The 18,761-nt window shown below is 48.0% G+C and overlaps 1 protein-coding gene across 6 annotated transcripts in view; it reads right to left on the reverse strand.

The window, feature by feature from the left end:
• Nucleotides 1-7,782: 7,782 nt before the first annotated feature.
• GTF2I (general transcription factor IIi) overlaps nt 7,783-18,761 on the reverse strand; it is a 98,287-nt gene continuing 87,308 nt past the window's right edge. For all 6 annotated transcript variants that reach the window (XM_026515952.4, XM_026515953.4, XM_026515955.4 and 3 more), the window contains 12 exons: nt 18,142-18,243; nt 17,323-17,388; nt 16,573-16,756; nt 15,405-15,463; nt 14,934-15,014; nt 14,413-14,496; nt 13,880-14,063; nt 12,677-12,705; nt 10,975-11,016; nt 10,185-10,226; nt 9,631-9,707; nt 7,783-8,917 (listed from right to left, as the gene is read on the reverse strand). In XM_026515952.4, coding sequence (XP_026371737.1) covers nt 9,649-9,707; nt 10,185-10,226; nt 10,975-11,016; nt 12,677-12,705; nt 13,880-14,063; nt 14,413-14,496; nt 14,934-15,014; nt 15,405-15,463; nt 16,573-16,756; nt 17,323-17,388; nt 18,142-18,243 — 932 coding nt within the window. In that variant the 3' untranslated portion in view covers nt 7,783-8,917; nt 9,631-9,648. The remainder of the gene's footprint in view (nt 8,918-9,630; nt 9,708-10,184; nt 10,227-10,974; nt 11,017-12,676; nt 12,706-13,879; nt 14,064-14,412; nt 14,497-14,933; nt 15,015-15,404; nt 15,464-16,572; nt 16,757-17,322; nt 17,389-18,141; nt 18,244-18,761) is intronic.

Genomic DNA, 18,761 nt, shown 5'->3' on the forward strand with positions numbered 1-18,761 from the left:
TCCCACTTGTCTGTAACTCCCTCCTTCCTGGCATTCTGGTTTCTGCTCAGATGGCACCTCCTCCAAGAAGCCTTTCTTGATAACTTCATGCAAACTAGCAAAACTTCATGCTTCCCCCCCTTTCCTGTTTTGATTCACAGCACTTACTAGGACTGACATATTGCCTATTTCATTTGTTTTACAACGTTTCTCCTTACCAGAATGTGAGCCCCATGAGAGCAAGGGCTTGGCCTGTTATGACAGGGCTCTGGCCCCAAGCCCTCACCCGGCCGCGGGTTTGCAGGGGTCCCTCCATAAATACCTGGGTAGTGGCCGCACCAGTCCCCTCCATGGGGGCGTGTGCGAGCAAGGGGCAGGTGCATATCTGCAGGGGCAGGGGTGCGTAACGGAGTGCCAGTGGCGGTGGGGACATGCTTTGAGTGAGACTTGCATTCAAATCCTGAACAAGTGTACGCTCGGGGCTGACTCAGTTTCCTCCTGAGTGAAATGGGACCACAGGCTCTGCTGAGAGGGGATGTGGGGTGAAGAGGTGAGAAGGGAGCCGTGTGCTGGTGGGTGAGGGGAGGGGCTGGGGCCTCTCCGACTGGCGCCTAGGACTTAGGGGGGGCCTGGGAGGCTCAGACGTTATGGAGCTGGTCCAAGGTCATGGGGCAGGTGGCCTCCGACCCGGGCAGTTTGGCTGCAGGCTCCCGTTGGCAGGGCCAGTTAGTGGCCCAGATGCCCAGATTACAAGGCCCGGAGGCCATGACAAAGGCCACCAGCATTCTGAGAGCCACGAGTCCCTGTGGACTCCTGGGGGTGAGGTGGCGTCCGGCAGAGGGGAGCCAAACATGCCATTTTGTGACTGTTAAACTGTGACCGGTCAAGTTGGTGGTGGTTCCTGGTTTGTCTAAGAAGAGCAGGGGCCATGTCCTTTGCTCTGAGAGATTTGTTTGGCCTGTCCCCGGGGGTCACGGGGAGGTCACAGCCCTGGGTGTGGCTAACCTTGCAAGGCCCTCCTCCGGTCATCTCCATTATGTCTCTAGAATCTTGCCGCGGGGCGCCTGGGTGGCTCAGTCGGTGAAGCGTGTGTCATGATCCCAGGGTCGTGGGATCCAGCCCCACATCGGGCTCCCTGCTTAGCGGGAAGCCTGCTTCTCCGTCTGTATCCCCGCCCCCCCCACTCATGCTCTCTCTCAAATACATAAATAAAATCTTATAAAAAAAAATACAATCTTCCTGCACAGGGGATACAGTGCTCAGCAACAAGAAGGCGCTGCCACACACAACACGGGGGAACCTTCTAGACACAGATGGAGGGAGCGAGGCAGACAGCAGAGCATACCTTTGGCAGGACGCCGTGTAGACAGAGCTGAAACACTCCCCTTGCCAGTCTACACGGTTGAAGGCAGGGTGACTTGGGGTGGGGGGCACAGCGGTGACCGGAAGGGAGCCGGAGGTGGTAGCTGGGGTGCCCTTTCTCGATCAGGCTGCTAGTTCTGCAAGTGCGCTCACTCGCAGAAAATGCGCCCGGCCCCAGCACACAGGGTCGCGCGCGGCCCTTTTCTGTGGGTATGTTGTGCTTTGAGGACCATTTGAACACGAGGAATAGGTTGAGGTCATGGGATGGATGGCAGCGCCTGGTAGCACAGGGCGCTTGGCTCCCTGCTGAGCGGCGGCCCCTTGGTCACCGAGCGCCCACGGCGCAGTTCCCACGAAATGCTGCCCGCAGCCTGGCTCACCTGGGCGCAGGGAGGGCAATGGCGGGGAAGTCAGCGGGGCTGGCGGCCAGTGGGACCTCGCAGGCGCCCTGGTCTCGGCACGGCACTTCCTTCCCTTCCTCCCGTGGCCTTTCCACTCTTGTGTAACAGGCCCCGGGCCGGGCAGCCAGCCGCGCTGTGCAGACACCAGCTGCCACGTTGCCACTTCCCTCCTGTGGCCTCCCCGTACCTCCTCCCGTGGCACCGGCAGCCAGCAGCACCCACAGCATGAGATGAAGAGAAGTCCTATTGCGGCTGGCGGTGACCTCTGTCGCTCAGTAGGGCTCAAAGCCTTTGTGAGGCTGAGACAGGACTGACTTTAATGCATGCGGGAGACAAGCAAGTGATGGAAGGATTAGAATAAAAAGGGACTGAGCAAAGTGAAGGAATGAGGCAATGGATACGAGTGCTTTCGTTGGGTTTTTTTTTGGTGGGGGGAGAGTGAAACTTTTAAAAAAGTTTTGAGGCTTTTATTGTGAAATCTACAGAAAACTGCAGAACAATGTACAGTTTGGTGATTATCAGCTCATAATAAGGAGGAAGTCGCTATCTCGGTCCTGGTCAGGGCCGTATTAGAAGAGCGGGCCATTGGTGACTAACATCATATAATAAAAAAATATTATTATAAAAAAACAAAGAAGAGCGGGCCAGAGTGCCCCCGCTGGCCCTTGGCGGCTGGAGGGGCTCGCCCTGGGTGGGCGTGCTCTGTATTTGTTAACACCTTCTCATCTCGATGAGGCTGTTATTTCCCCCCACTTTATAGATGCGAAAACTAAGGCAGAGAGAGTGGTAAATAGGTTGTCAGGAAAGAGCTGGAGTTTGAACCCGGGCAGCCTGGACCCCAGGCCCACGCTCTCAACCACTGGGCTCCTCTGCTCTGCCCTTGATCATGTGAGGGAATGATGAACCCGACTGGGGATTCACGAAGGAGGAGTCTGCCTGCGCGAACACCCCAAAGAAGGAGATTCTCAAATTGGGCCAGGCCGGGAAGGAGGCAGGGCTTTCCCATCTTTCCGGATGCCACCTTCTCCACCGCCCGGCCTTCCCCACAAGGTCTGGGCTGGCCAGTTCCTCAACCAGGAAATCCCCAGGGCTGGCCACGGAGACAGGCCACGTGGAGAAGGGTTTGACTGTGGAGCCTGCGGTCCAGGCAGTGCCCTCCTGGATCTTGTGTCAGGAGAGGGAATCTAGGGCTTTCCAGGATGGGAACAAATCAGCCGTTGTTATGAGGCTGTTAGGAGTTCTTTCCTAAGTGTAAAGCCCGCCTGCTGCCCTTCTTTGGGTGAGAACAGCCTGGATCAGCAGCCTGAGGACGCCCCAGGCCAGCCCTCGGGACCGGGTCTCTCCGGGTGCCCACACTGCCAAGACGGGGCCCTTGCATCACCCTGACTGGCAGGCAGCTGAACCACTAGGAGGGGACGCTGGCTGTGAGGGCTCAAGGCTCTTAACTGCTAGCAGGTGTCTGCACACAGAAATGCGGGTTGCTGGAGATCCGCTTCCCAAGGACGACAAGCCTTTGTTTCTCAGAAAATTGGACCAGAAACGGGCTCTGGCCGGGTATGAACCCCGAGGCCTCATCAGAAGGGAACCAGGTGCCTGAACGCGGGAGAGTCCCACCCCTGGGAATTTCTTCTCCCCTGGGCCCGGGGACTCGGAAGTGAGGGCTCCGACCCCACCTTTGGTCTGCAGGAAGCAGCGCTGCTGGAGAGGACACGTCCATGCCACCCGCTGGACACACACACACACCTGCTTTAGACTTGGACTCCTTCATTTCTAGCTGGGAGCCCGTTGGCAAGTTCACTCTGGGCCTGTAAGACGGCAGCAACAACTGTACTTGTTTCATGGGCTGATGCGAGCATCGCGGGAGGCTCAGGAGCTTGGCTTGGCCGGTGGCCCTCACTAGCTGCAGACTGCGCAGGCCTGCCCCTGAGGTCAGCAGAGCGGAGATGGCACAGGTCCACTCCGCCAGCCTGGTCAGAGCGCTTTCTCACTGTTGAACCTGGGCTTTGAACGAGGGAGGTGTCCCCTGAATGACAGCAGGCACCCTGGGCTCCTGGGAGACGTGTGAGGCTCGGTCCCCAGGGGCAGGCTCGCGTTCGGTTGGAGTTGTCACCTGAGGCTGGGACAGAGGCTTTCCTGACAAGGTCAGGCAGAGGACAGAAACCAGACCATGGGCTGTCCCCACAGGTCTGCGGCGTCCGGCAGAGCTCCTGACACCAAGCGGGTCTGGCAGACGCCGGGCTGATGGGTAGGATTTTGGAAGCCCGCCTCCTCCCCCACCGGCTGCCGGGGAGCCCTCAGGACCAGGCCTGTGCCCGCCCCTCCAACCCCGTGGCCTGGCAGACACTTCCTCGCTGACCCGCCCAGATGTGTCATGCAATGAGAGCTATTTGCAGCTCACCAACCAACCACAAAGGATAAATCCAGCAGCAAGCCGCCGCCGCAGGGGATTTTGCGGTGATCTTTGAACTTGAAGCTAACTCCAGTAATGAAGGGAATCACGCCCCCAGATGTAGTCATCAGGGCTGGGCTGCCACTGACACATCTGTCTAGCCCCAGGACGGCCCGAGGGGCCATGGAGTCTGCAACTTGTCAAGGGCCCAGTACCTCCGTCACTTCCAAAGGGATCCAGGGCATTATAGGCACACAGGTGTGGAGCAAGGGGACAGGTGGTGTACAAAGGTGTGAAGTGACTGCTCGTGCCACCTTGCAGAGTCCTGTCCTGCATGAAGCGCCCGGCCCACTGGTCCCCTCTGGAGGCCGACAAGCCAACACTTGCTATGGTTTTTATTACCACACGCCCTAGCATTTCTGGAAACTCTTGTCTGCTGTATTTTATGAAGAATTTTCCCAAAAAGGATCCAGACTGGTCGCCATAAGGGAGAGGAAAATTTGGTCTGAACTCAACAGATCCTTTCAAGATGTAGCTAGATCTTCTGAGAGCCTGTGACATCTAAGCTTGTGGGCTGTGGTCCTGCTTTTTCTGCCTCTGGTGGGCTCTACCCAATAGTTTTTACGGACATCCCCCACCAGGTCCCCTCGGGCATTGCCAAGGCATGGTCCTTGCTTAAGAGTCGTTACTGCCTTCCGGAACTTGAGATTTTAGATGAGCAGAGACCCTTCGTGAAGTGGATGCTGCAAAACGCTTCTCAGCCACCCGATCTTGCTTCTGAGAAGGAAATCCGGCAGGAAACACCTTTACTAATGGGTATTGTATCATAACTTGCTTTCAACTTTACAGACACTTCCTTAAAATAAAACCACAAGGTATGCGTGCCTTGGGGGTGGGGGTGGGGGTGGGGCAGAAGGGGGAGGTAAGGGGACACACAAGACCATTGCTGATCAGAGTAATGAGGCTGGGGAAAACCAGGAGCAGTCCAATCTCCTTGGCTTTGTTATTTAACCCAGTTCCCAAGGTGAGAAAGCCCCTCCAGAGCTGCCAAGCAAGGTCCATCCACTGTACTTGTCACCTGGCCACCAGACCCCTGGGGACATGTGATTTCTACAACCAGCTGCAAGCTTTCAAATCTGTTGAGCCACGAAAGTGGTGGCCATGGGGTGAAGTCCAGAAAGCCAACCAGCCCTCACACGCTGGAGTAAAGGCCCAACTGCAGAGGCTCGGAAAGCAACTTCGGCGGGGAGGGGGGGGTCTAAACAGAAGATGAACAGCCCTGTCTGTGCTCATCCTACTGGACCCACAGTCGGAGAAGCAAAGGAAGAGCTGCTATGCTAAAGAAAGCAGCCTACAGGTCCTCTCAATTCCAAATCCTGTTCCCTTCTTCGTCCCCATAGGGAAACCAAAGCATCCCTGGGAGAACACATCTTCCAAATACATACATGTCCAGAAACTGGGGCTTCCATTTAGGAGATACTGTTCAGTGTTTGACAATTATCTACCCACTACCAGTTAAACCAGCCAAGTCCCTTGAATTTATTTAGACCGGGGCTTGCGGTGTTCAGTAGAATCTGATAAGGTCTGGTGTCAATCTTCCTAACACTTTCTCTCCAACACATGTTTTTAGCCCTTGGTGGTGGTGATCGTGGGGCAGAAACGAGGCCACGAGGATGCTCAGAATAACGACCTACTTTGAGAGGGAAGCAGCTGCCGGCTGCGGAGAGAGTGTGGGTACACAAGGCTTCAGACCCGTGCTCAAGTCCTGTCCGGCTCAGGGAGACCGGGGAGGGGGTTATGATTACTACTCAGTCTTCACTTCCTCCTCTATGAAGTCTCAAGGCAGCCTCGGCCTGGGACGAGAACGCACTAAACGCACCTCACTTTACAGATCAGAGGGCTGGAACCGACGAAAGGTCCCTTCGGATGTGCTCCCTGCCAGAAGGGGCAGCCGCCGTGCGCTCAGCAGTTCGTGTCTGGGGAGGGCAGGCAAATGCCAAGGACTCAGCACAGACCCCCTCTCCGCTCCAGCGGCGGCCCTTCCCCTCAGGCCCACCCTCTGTGGCACTGCCTCCCAAAGGCTCCAGGAGCCAGGCTTCACTGTGCCCACCACTGAAGGTCCAGAGCTTGGAAGGCGGGAGGGGGTCAGCCCTTGGCCCGACTCTGCGGACGGGCTCTAAATCCTATAATCCTGGGACGTCCGCGTTTCCTTGCTTGTACTGTTTAACTGATGGCAGGTTCTCACGGTTAACAGTTGTCCGGAAGTGGAGCTTGGATGTGGTTAACAAAGCCTGGGTTCCTCATCACTACACTCCCTGGTAAAATTCTGTTTAACCAAAACTCACGGAATGAGGAGGCCGTTTCAGAAACACTAAGCATCAGAATCACTGACGAGACCTATCTCGTCAGACCTATTTGCACAGTTTCGTTTTTCCGTTTGCTCCTCGCTGACCTGACAAAGATCTTGGTGGGCAAGTTTAATCCCCTCACGCCCTCAAAGGATCATGCAATCTATCCACGGTCCCGTTTATGCACGTGCTGCCGACTTGTGGACACCGGGAGCCGAGGGCTTCAGCCTGGGGACAACCCGGGCTGGGATCTCGCGAGCCAGGGTGACCTGCCATCCATTAAACCAGTCCAGGGCGGCCTTGAGGGCAGGGAGGCAATCTGGGAAGGTGGAACCCTCACAGAGGCCTGGAGGACAGAGGGGAAGGTTCTGGAGACCACAGTGAGTCCATAAGAAGAACCACTTGTTCCACACGCGGGCTCCTCCAAGAGGAGACAGGACAGCGGCACCCCCTGCTGAAAAGTCAACATTTCTTGAAGAAACCAAGCTTGTCGAGTTAAGAGGGGAGGCGGCCTAGGCCAGGGCAGCATTCCTTTCAGAAGTTACGTGGCTGCAGCGCTGATTCTGGGCTGTTTGTCCAGAGTACACAGAGTATTTGCTTGGCAGATGTGAAATTAAAAAAAAAAAAAAAAAAAAAGCAAAAGCAAAAGCTTTCTAACAATACATGAAAACGGACACCGTGTGTATGCGTACAGAATTTTCCACTGGCCGTGTACACTCATGCTGGATAGGAAAACACATCTCCCTGCCGAGTCTGCAATCCCACAATGTGTTAAGGCAGCGTTAACGTATGTGCTTAACTCCTTTTAAAAGCGCCCGCACGTGGAGAGGCTTCTTAAGCAGGTGGGATGGGAAGTTGTGGGCAAGGGGCAGCAAGGCTGTGCACACTTCTTAAGAAGGCTTCAGAGGAACCACGAGATCTGCTGGAGCAGCTGTCAGCCGCCGATGTCAGCTGGCAGGGTAGCAGGCGGGGAGCTTTGCTTTCCCTGAGCACACACGGGTCGGGGAAAGGGGAGAGGCAGGGGCTGCGCTGGGAGAACAGAAAGAAAATGTGTAGTCTGGGCGTGATTTATTTTTGTGGGGGGAGCTGATGCATGTGCTCTATCTGGGGAGGGATCCTGCCTCCAATCCCACAGAAGTCGCACGCAGCCGGCATGCCCCAGCTCAGACGAGATGCGCACCGGTCGCAGAGAGCCCACGACAGTGCCCGCCGAGCCTTCGCTGTGCGCTCCACCTTCCACCGAACCACCCACCTTCCCCAGACAGAACCATGAAAACACCTTTGAAAGAAATGAGTTAGTGTGTGAAAGGCATGGATGGATTTTATTTATTACCCTATATCTACAATTTAATTTGAGGTAAAATATAAGCAACACATAAAAATGCCTATTTCTGCTACCATGTAATATAATTCTCCATCGTGAATATTGTGATAAAGCTAATGAAAACTCTATGCCATCACGTACTCTAGCTTCTCATAGCTGGTATTTTACAACTCTCATTGTCTGTGAAATCCAACCCACGTAAGATTCTCCCACCAATGGCGCAGAATATCGGAGGGCGCGCCACTAGCTTAGCGGCCCCCGCTCCCCACACTGGAGCTTCCGTGTTACAAGTAGAGTTCTAAAATAACGAAGGCGATGAAAACCCCTGGAGTCTGATCCGAGCTGGAAGTGTTCCAGAGAGACCCACACCACAACAGGTTACATGATCGCGAGGCTGTCGTGTCGGTCACTGGGCTGGCCCAGACACTCACACCTGACCTTACGCTTCCGGTACACCGTGCGTTTGATTCGGATGCAAAGTCACTGGGGACGAGGTTCTCGGCACTGCATCTCTAGGCCACACGCTGACATACTAACCTCTCACTGGCTTGTTAGGTGATCCAGATGGTGGTTTTTTTAATTATGATAAAAAACATATGAACCATGATAGATAGCTTAGGAAAAGGTTTAGTCAAATATACAGATACTAACTGTTCACTCAGTCGTCGAGGAGAGCCGTGAACAAAAGGATCATTTAAATGATTTTTCAAATAGAAAAACTAAAAGGACTGAACTACCACAGGTGTTTCTTCACTGCAGGAGCTGAGATGTTCCAGTAGGAGAGATCTTCGCTTGATTGGAAAATAAACACCATAGCTGAAGGCTCTGCTGATACGTAAAAAATCTGATGAGATTCATCCCTGTCATTTTCCCTGTCGTTTTTCCAGCATTGCTGTAAAATCCTTATAATACATTCCAAAGTAAACCAGCCATTCCAAATCTACAGTCACTCTGCTCTTTAATTCAATTCACAGAACTGCTGAAAAAGTAGACATTTCTATCTAAAAGTAGAAAAAAAGGTTTGTATAGAAGGTATTTCTGTTATACAAGTATATTACACGGCTTGGGGCAGTAACAGGTCCGAAAAGCTCTTCTCACCCACTGATACTTTAAGCTAAAATAGGAGAGAAAACAAAGAAGCGAGAAACCAGTTATTCCGGTTACAGGAATTGAACACTGGCAAACAGCAAAACTCAATCAGCACGTAAGTCCATGAACTGACAGTATATGGCCAATTCCCAGACAAAAAAAGGTCTCTGTATAAAAAAGTGCTCCGTCAGGTACAGATCAGAGCAACTGCTGTGAAGCCAAGACCCTACAACCATCGTCAACTATTCAACAGCTCGGGCTTAGCGAGGTTCAACGGGACCAAAGAACCGAGCGGGCGGACTCCTGGTGTAGAGCTGCCTCTGCTGTTATCGACCTGGCCAGTTCAAGGCTGTAAGTGAATTATGCAAGGTGCACAACGGGTTGTGCATCTCAGCCAGACTCTGCAAATGCTACTTTTGTCAGTGTAGTGATCCGCATTCAGAGCCTATTCCAATGGAGAGGGTGAGATTACCCTATGGATTAGAAACAAAACATTTTCCTTTTAGGGCAAAAGTGCTTTTACATCTTTGACTCACAGACGAACACTGATCCAAGGAAAATCTCTCTGCTAATGCTCTAACTCAAACCATCCAGTAGGGCTTACACTTGACCTCCTATGACCCGAAAGGGGAGGGGGCACCATTTATGGCTGAAGCGGGGAAAACACACTAGCTTCTGAACACACAGGCGGGTTCAGATGAACATCAGATGGCATCCCGGACACAGAAGCTGACTTACCCTTAGGAGGGAAGAGGTCTACCACGTAGGGTCTGGTTCTTGCTTGATCTGAGAGTTTCCATCAGTCTCCTTTACTTCTATCAAGAAAAACAAAAGGGAACTGGTAACTTGCACTATGAATGCACATCTGTGTAATTATAAACCCACTCCTACCAAACTGTGCACTAAAATGATCTAACAGGAACCGTAAGATACTAAAGAACATTTTCAGAGACAGTGTTCCTCCAGCAATCAGTTCTAAAGTGTGTTACTCAAGTTTTCAAAGTAACAAACACCTTATTATTTTTCTATTTAAAAATCTAGCTGAGAAAGTGGTCATTGTACTGGTTCAGGATTCATTACGAGTCATTTAGAGAAAAATGGAGCGGAAGAACCACAAGTCATTGCTAACACGACGTTTCTGGAGGTAATCGACAGATTCAATTCACCCCGAAACAAAAGAAAACACAACCACAGGGTTCCAGGGAGGTAGTGTGAAAACCACAATCAATCCTTCGTCCTCAGGACACTCTTAAGGAACTTCAGTGTTTGGAAGCTGGACTAACACTTTTTACCTTCTGTTGCAGGAACCTCCAACTGGCCGGGCTCAGCCGATTCTGAAGAGAAACACATGAAGATTTACTCTAACACTGTTCTAAAGTCGCTCTCACTTACTTAAAGGGCCTAGAGGAAGCAAGGAGAAAGCTCTCCAACACTGTACACAAAGCACACGTCCCAGATGCAAGAGCAGCCACAGCGTCTTGGGGTTAAACATGTCGACGCAACCGTTTCGGACACGTGCTAAGTTACCTTACACAACCCAAGTCTTAAATAACAATCATGATTAACGTAGCTCTAACGAGAAAGAAAGAAGTTCCTTTTTAGGTCTTCTCCCCCCTTCCTGTGGATTCCTTTTCGATAAAATAAAAGCCTTTTGTTGCTTTCAAGTGGATCACAGTAGCAGGCCTCAACCCTGGTTCCTAAGGAATGTGTAAAGTCTCAATTTCTACTTAACACAATTGGGCTGATGAGCAGCATTAAATATGAATGACATAAAGGGATAAAGTTAGAAAGACACGCTTCTCACTAAAAAATTATGCTCTACAACACTGGCCTCATAGGTTCCTGACCTCCCTTCTGCCTGACCAGGACAGTGAGGTCAAATGGCATGTGGCCCACAGTTCTCAGGACTCAGAGCTCAAGCATATACAGGTCTCTGAACACAGAAGCCGAAAACACAAAGTCTGAGTGTGTAAATGACTTTCCCTGAAGTGAGCACACATAAGCAAGTGAGGCCCCACAATTTTATGTGATCCACTGTATCGCAAAAGTAGGAATATTTCGATTTTACCCTGCTTAATTTACCTTGTATCACTGGGCCTTCTGACTCACTCTGATCAACCAACTCTGAAAATAAAAGCAGATTCATTTAAACAATAATTTAATGACATGTTGTTACAATGGAAAAGCATTTTTACATACAATCTCTATTTGGATGCTTTGACCTTGCTGTAACAGGCACTATTTTCCGTATGACAAGAAGGGAACACGCATTAAGAGCTCTGGTATGTCCCATCAGAGTAACTAATTCACCGTAATTACGGGAAAGTTCTGTTATACACTACACCACACAAGGATGAGAACAAAACCGAACATTTTAAAAATAACGGAAGGGGGCAGGAAGTCTTAAAATACAATACTCTGTGAAACTAGAAATTACACAGAAGACAGATGCATTGGGATTAATAACGACAACAACAAAAAATCTGAAGGAAAAAACCATCATTGGATTTCTTTAAATGACCAAGCTCCCTGGTGTGATTAAAGCTGAATGTCACAAAGAGGATTAAAAATCTATGAAGCAAGGTCTATGTCCTCTTTCATTACTGACACTACTGGATATTTACATTTTTCGCCAAGATAGAGAATATAATAAAAACGGAACCTATAAGAAAAGAATTCATGGTTTAGGAATCAAACCAAATGAATATATTCTATGATAAAGTGAAACCCAAAACCGGGTAAGCAGAAGAGACAGAACAAAATCTATGACCCTGAAAAGTGAAGGCCCCAAACAGGGCCAATAGTGTAAAGTGAACAGAAGGGCAGGGGCACCTACAGTGACTGCCTGATTTCCCGGGGGAGGCCCTCTGCTGCTCAAGGGGCCCTGAAAACTCCAGAACACGACACTGGAGAGGCTTACGCTCTCCCAGTGAATAAACTACAGAGCTGAGTGCGAAGTGTAGATGGGTTTTAGAGTTAGAATGATAATACCAACTGGAAAAGAGACTGAAGCGCTAACGGTGTTGGGGAAAGAGAATTCTCACTTTTGAAAAACTTTAATAAAGTTATAAGACATGTACGTATAATATTTGCTAAAAATACGATTTTAAATGTTGTGAACTTCAGGAAATTGGAAAACCACATACATTTGTTCGTGCAACAACATTTGAGAGCCCGACATGTGCCAGATACCGGCTTAATTAATAACAGAAGCGAGCGACATCCCACGAAGAGGCCTACCTGTTTCAGCACAGTACTTACACTGGAATAGTGCAGGCACGGCAGTAGTAATACCAAATTCTGCCTGTACTTACTGAGCACATCAAGTACGGCTCTAGGTTAGGGGTCAACAAACTTTTCAGTAAAGAGCTAGTTAGCGCGTATTTCAGGCTTTGCAGGTCACAACGGTCTCTAGCCGCTTCCCAATTCCATCAGCAAAGAGGCCAGGAAATGTTTTAATAAAACTTTATTTACAGACAGGAGCTTGCTGAACCCTGTTTAAGATGTCTGACACCAAAGGAGTCATTTAAACTGCTCGAAGACAAAATGGGTACCAATATTCATTCCTTTTATGAATGAATACGATTTAAAAAGCTAAGCAAAACCCCATTTTACATGTAGAAGTGCCTGGTGCTTGGACACTGAGGCTAAAACACCAACTTTACAGGTGACTGCCATGGGTGAAGTCAAACACTCCATTCTGTGAGCAAAGAACAGGTGCACACAAACAATCTCTCACACCCCAGAAAAGAAGAAAGGAAAAGACTTCATGAAATTTACTCACGGTTATTAATCACAAGTCCTGGAAATGGTCTAAAGAGAGAAACAAATTATGTAACAGTTTATTTTTGCTCCAGAAGAATTTACATGTATATTCAGTTTATTTAACTAATATTTAACTCACGTCACTTACGTGTTAGAATGAGCAATGTTATCCAACTACGTTTCAATCTTACACTTTTTAATCTATGAATAGACAGACACATGAATAACTACTACAGACCATCATTAGAAAGGGCTACACTAAAGATGCTGTGAAAACAACAGGAGCCAGGAAAAAAGAATACAGTAATTCCAGTGACATGGTCTAATGGGAGCAAGCTTTTACCCAGACCCCTGGGGAAGAGGACAGCCCACGGACCACGGACATGGGTTTAGTGGGACAAAAATGGGATTTTTAGAGAAAGGGTACTGGGAGAAGGTGAGCGGGTGACAGAAAGCCTCGGGAAGTTACCACATGAGCTATTTCTGAGAGCCGGTCCTAAGTGATTTGTACTGGGAACAGTGGAACTTGAATGAACCGACTGGGAAGATTTAGTGACAGAGAAGTTTTGGGGAACCAGAAGGGGTGAAGACTACATGGACTCCTGCTTAGGTGGAAGGGTAAGGGGACATCTGCTGAACACCTACTTGGACGAGCACCATTCCTGCTCCGTGGATAAGGAGCCCATTCTCAAAGGTGACAACTCTATCTTTATGGTACAGACAAGGAAACAGAACGACCTGGCTGACTTGGGATCAGATCCCTGTCTGACCTGAGCCTGGGATGACGTTCCTAAGACACAGGCTGGCCAGCTGTTTTCTGTCCTGGGTCAGCCGGTAAGTATTCTCGGCCTTGCAGACCATACTGTCTCTGTCCCAACAGCTCCGTTTCATCCCGCAAGCTGAGAGCAGGGGTAGATGCTGTGTACCGCGAACTGTGTGTAGGATTAGGCTTTAGGTACTGTGTTTTAATAAGGCTTTAGGAAAACAGGCAGCAGGGCTGGATCTGGTCCATGGGCAAAGGTTCGCAAACCCCTTGCCTTAAAAACCAGAGAATTCAGAGTAGCTCAGGGAGAAGAAAATCTCACAGCAGAAGAATTCAAGTATTTTATGTGTTACATGGAAAACTTGACTCTATTATTACCTAGGACTACATTCTGGAAGATGACTTAGCCTCACCATCGACAGACTCATTCCTACCAACAAGCAAGGAAGGCTCACTTACCTAATGACTGTGAATTTAATGAACTCAGCAGAATCTAAGATCCTCCTCATGGAGCTGATTTCCAGGTAACTGGGGGCTTTGAATGACACTCCGGGGGGCATGCCATCAACCACCACACAGCCAGGGTTAATGGTGATTTTCCTGTAGGGAACTTTCACAGGGAAACCCATACCAATAGCTTCACCTAGGACAAGACAAACAGCATAAAAGCAGAGATCAACCCATCATCTCCGAAGTGGCTGAAAGCACATGAGCAGCACTGAGGACAGTCCCCGCAGTTAATGACAGCCACAGTACACGCCAAGCAACCTCACCTCCGAACCTCACTTCGATGGCGACCATCATCGAGAGTCTAACACAGCTAAGGTTTCCTTAGGAAAACACTTTGGAGAAACTCAAACACTTGCATTTCAACCTCATTTCCTTTTCCCCAGGGAGATAATAGCTCTCTGAGTGCTATCTACTGCTCAGCTCTCACTGGAAGGAAATGTCCTCGCTTACTGCAAGCGGCACTATGCAAACGCCAAACTCACCAAATTTCCGACTGAAGAGGTCGTTCACTTGCTCTCTCAGCTGTCTCGCTTTCTCAACTTTTGACAGTCTTTCGTTATCATCATCTAGAAAAGGCAAGAGGACGGTTATCGCTTAAAAATGCAATTTTAATTCCAAGTCCATTTTTAGGTGCTCTGAGTGAACTCACTTCATGTTTTTGGGAAGATTTAAGTATTTTACAGTGACCTAGATTGAAATGACTTCACCAAGTGATTTGACTCCAAAAACAAACTGAAAATGCTATGCCTTTGTCCCTGTTGTAAGGATCTCTGCCTGCTCTTTTGTACAGGTTTCCTAAGACACTAGGTACTAGCTCATGCCGTTTCTGGTAACTGCCTAGAGCTTTTTGGAAAGGAACTGATGAGATGCGTTTGGTGAGCACCCTCTGCAGGGCGGGCGGGGGCAGAGCACCGCACAGAGTGAGTCCCAGGAACCCGAGTCACTCAAGTGAAAATCCGAACGTGGAAAACCCCACAGCGAGAGAAAGGCAGAGAAACCATACCTGGAATTGTCACCTGAATGATGTTAAGATCTTCAACACCTGATGCAGTAGTATTAACATTGGGCGATGAATTTATTTTTCCTTAAAATAGAAACTTCAGATTAGAACACACACAAAATGTAATTAAACTAGCTCTACCAGTGCACTTGAAATTCAGACTACACAAGACGGTATGCAGCCCAATTTCGTGCACGGGTTGTTCCTTTTGATGGTGTATTTTGTCATTCTGGGGCATTAAGCTTCCTGAAAGACTGCTCTCCCCCAACTCTTTTTCTCTTTCTCGTTGTCTCAGTACAGCATCAGACAAAGATTCTCATTATTAAATAAACTCAAAATTGTAAAGCAGTCAAAACCACAACTTTTAATGAACTTTCTTGGTTTTAACTCAGAAGTGGTTCTTTCAATGACTCTTAAAATTACCGCTGCAACATAAATTTCTCACAGCACGTTTTCTGTAGCAAGGACACTCACTCGGAGGGCTCTTCGAGGAGGAGGTGCTCTCCTTAATTGCGGTCTCGAACATTTCAGGCCTGAAAAACAGGAACGGACAAAAAAACATGTGTGCTAATAATCCCATAGTAAAATGTTAAAAAATAAACAAAGATTTAAAAAACCATTTACCTCCTGTACATATACATTCAATTCCTAGTAACGGGAGAACAGAAAGAACATGTCTCTCGTCTAAAGAAACATACAAAAACCCCAATTCTAATCATGATCACCACACCAACCCAGCTCTGTCTAGCTTAAATTTTAGCTTCTCTTTCCCATGGTTTCAACTATATCCTGGAAGGATCCATGCTAGACTGAGAATGGACACAGGGAACATGCTGTATGCGGGCAGCATGGAAACAAGAGGACAAGCTCGTGAAAACTTAAGCACGAGTCTTTCTCTAGGAGGACGTAGAAGCAGAGGCCTTAGCTATTGCCAGACCTCTCCAGACCTGGCCGAAGTACAAAAGGTGGCCATCATGGTTGGCAGTGTCGGCTTTAAGCATTTGACAATACTGTTATGACTCAAAAAAAAAAAAAAAAAGGCATTAATAAATGACACCTAAAATTCACTTCCATTAATTTCAAACAATTAAGCATCAACGTATATTTTTAATTTCTGATTATTCCCATCCATTTCAAGGGTGTTGGCCTAATTCATAGACCTCCAAAGCCAACAGAAATTTAAAATATTCTGGAGGCGCCTCGCAGGCTCAGTTGGAAGAGCATCTGACTCTTGATCTCGTGGTCATGAGTTCAAGTCCCACAATGGGTGTAGAGATTACTAAAAAAATAAATAAACTTAAAGAAAGAAAGAAAAAATATTCTGTAAGCTGGAGAAATCCTAAGGCTTTACAAAACTGAACAACCGCTTAGACCCCAGCGGCATCAACCATTAACAATAAGGCAGTGGCAGAGTGAACAAAATCAAACTGTTATCCCTCTGACAAGCCACAGCCCTCCTTCCCTCTTATAACCAATTATGAAAAACTTAAAAGATTTATGAAAGTACAGCTTAAAGAGCTCTCTGTTGACTCCTAGAGCTAATTTGGTCTTGACACAAAGTTGAACCCAAGTACCAATCTGCCTGCGTCAGACAGAGCACTGACGCCTCACAGCCAGTCTCCTTTCAGCTCACTGCTCTTACTTTTTAATGATGAACTTAATCTTGGCCTTGTTTCTGAGTATCTTCTCCAGCCTTGGAATGCCAAAAGTAGACGGCCGCCGGAACGGAACACCCTCGGGCAGGCCCTCCACATAGAAGTCTTCTGGGAAAGACTCAAATAATGCAAACGGCACTTTCACAGCCTGCTTAAGGCCAAGAGCTTCACCTGTGAAACACACACAGACGTTTCTCTTATTTCTCACATTTGTCACTTTTCAAAACTAAACCTTTCTTAAAAATACTTTCTTTTTGTGTGTGTGTGTGTGTGTTGTTTTTTTTTTAAGATTTTATTTATTTATTCGACAGGATAGAGACAGCCAGCGAGAGAGGGAACACAAGCAGGGGGAGTGGGAGAGGAAGAAGCAGGCTCATAGCAGAGGAGCCTGATGTGGGGCTCGATCCCGTAACGCCAGGATCACGCCCTGAGCCGAAGGCAGACGCTCAACCGCTGTGCCACCCAGGCGCCCCTTAAAAATACTTTTTGAATTACATTTTGTAGGTCCTAAAATTATCTATTTTTTTGGAAAAATCATATTATTTTCAATTTTAGAAAAATTTGTTCAATTTGCAGTGCCCAGAAAAGTGGGAGAAATGATGGCATCCACGCTCACAACACACATACACTTGCAATGACACTAACATTTCAACACTGCACACTTGATTCTGCGCACATTCTTCTATTTGGAAAAGGCTACTACATGTTTTAGCACTAATATTTCAAAATAAACTTACCGCATTTTTCATTGAAAAGATTTTCAACTTTCTGTTTTAGGTCCGTGATTTTGGCATTCCAGGCCTCTGCAAGTTAAAAACAAGACAGTTACTAGCAACACTTAGCAAAATACATCTACGTTCAGCACTTTATTTTACTGTGTTATCTTTAAGAAGTACAAAAAAAAAACCCACAACACAGGTTTTGTTTTTTGGTTTTTTTTTTAAAGATTTTATTTATGTGACAGAGAGACAGCCAGCGAGAGAGGGAACACAGCAGGGGAGAGGGAGAGGAAGAAGCAGGCTCCCAGCCTAGGAGCCCGATGTGGGACTCAATCCCGTAACGCCAGGATCACGCCCTGAGTCGAAGGCAGATGCTTAACAACTGCGTTACCCAGGCGCCCCACAACACAGGTTTTTAAGCACAGTCACGTCTTGGCAACTACACTAATCCTACATTACTAAACTGTTTCACTGTATTACTGATACACTGGCAACAAATACATGACATAGGCTAAAATAAAAAACAAATGAGAACCAAGAAATCTCCCAAAAACCAATGATAGCACCTTCTATGTCCAGGTATGGTTCTACCCTTTAAATAACTTAGTACTTATAATCTTCATAATAACCCCACAAGGAAGGAAGCAATATTATCCCCATTCTACAAATCCAGAAACTGAGGCACAGGGGGGCTAAGTGGCTACTACAGTACCTTTAACAGCTCATATATACCAACTTACCAAATAAAAAAACAATTCACCTAGAAAAACAGAAGTGTTTGTACTGGCTCTTTTCATTTAAAATGATGAAATTAAGAAAAATAAAATTCATACTTACCAAAGGAAAATTCTCTCCCTCGAGGCTTGAAGGGAACGTTAGAACCATTAGTCTGGGTAGGGGTTCGAACCGCAGAGGTTTGAGGGTTGTTGTTATTAGGGCCTGAAGAAGAATTAAAAGGAGAAAATCATAATCAATACAAGTACTTCATCACGTTTAAGCACCGTTTGTGATTCCCCTGAAAAACCACGTTAAGCTCCAACAGCGTACAAGCACTGTGCAAGGCAAATGGGCACCGAGGCCCAGAGCCACAGCCTCCATCCATTTTTCTGCTTCTGTCCCTACATTCAGCCATTTTGCCCCAAACAGAATTAGCTTTCTAGAAGACCTGACAGATTTTCAAGTCACTTAATACTTCAATGCACCTTTTTGGAGCCATCGAATTTTTGGGTAGCTGTTTGCTTCTGTGTTTTTCTTTTACCTCTTGAACATAATCACCACCTCAGGTACGGTTTTACTATCTCCACTGTGAAGCCTTCCTTTGGATTCTCTACCTGACTCTGGACACATCCTGCCTTTGAATTCTTCGCACAAATTAGAAACAGTGTTATAGGAAACCAGTTGTTTTTCCATTGAATGAAAAGGACTTAAACTAAATTATTCCTGTAAACTCCTGGCCC

The sequence above is a fragment of the Ursus arctos genome, unplaced genomic scaffold (assembly GCF_023065955.2).
Source record: "Ursus arctos isolate Adak ecotype North America unplaced genomic scaffold, UrsArc2.0 scaffold_2, whole genome shotgun sequence".
NCBI lineage: Eukaryota > Metazoa > Chordata > Mammalia > Carnivora > Ursidae > Ursus > Ursus arctos.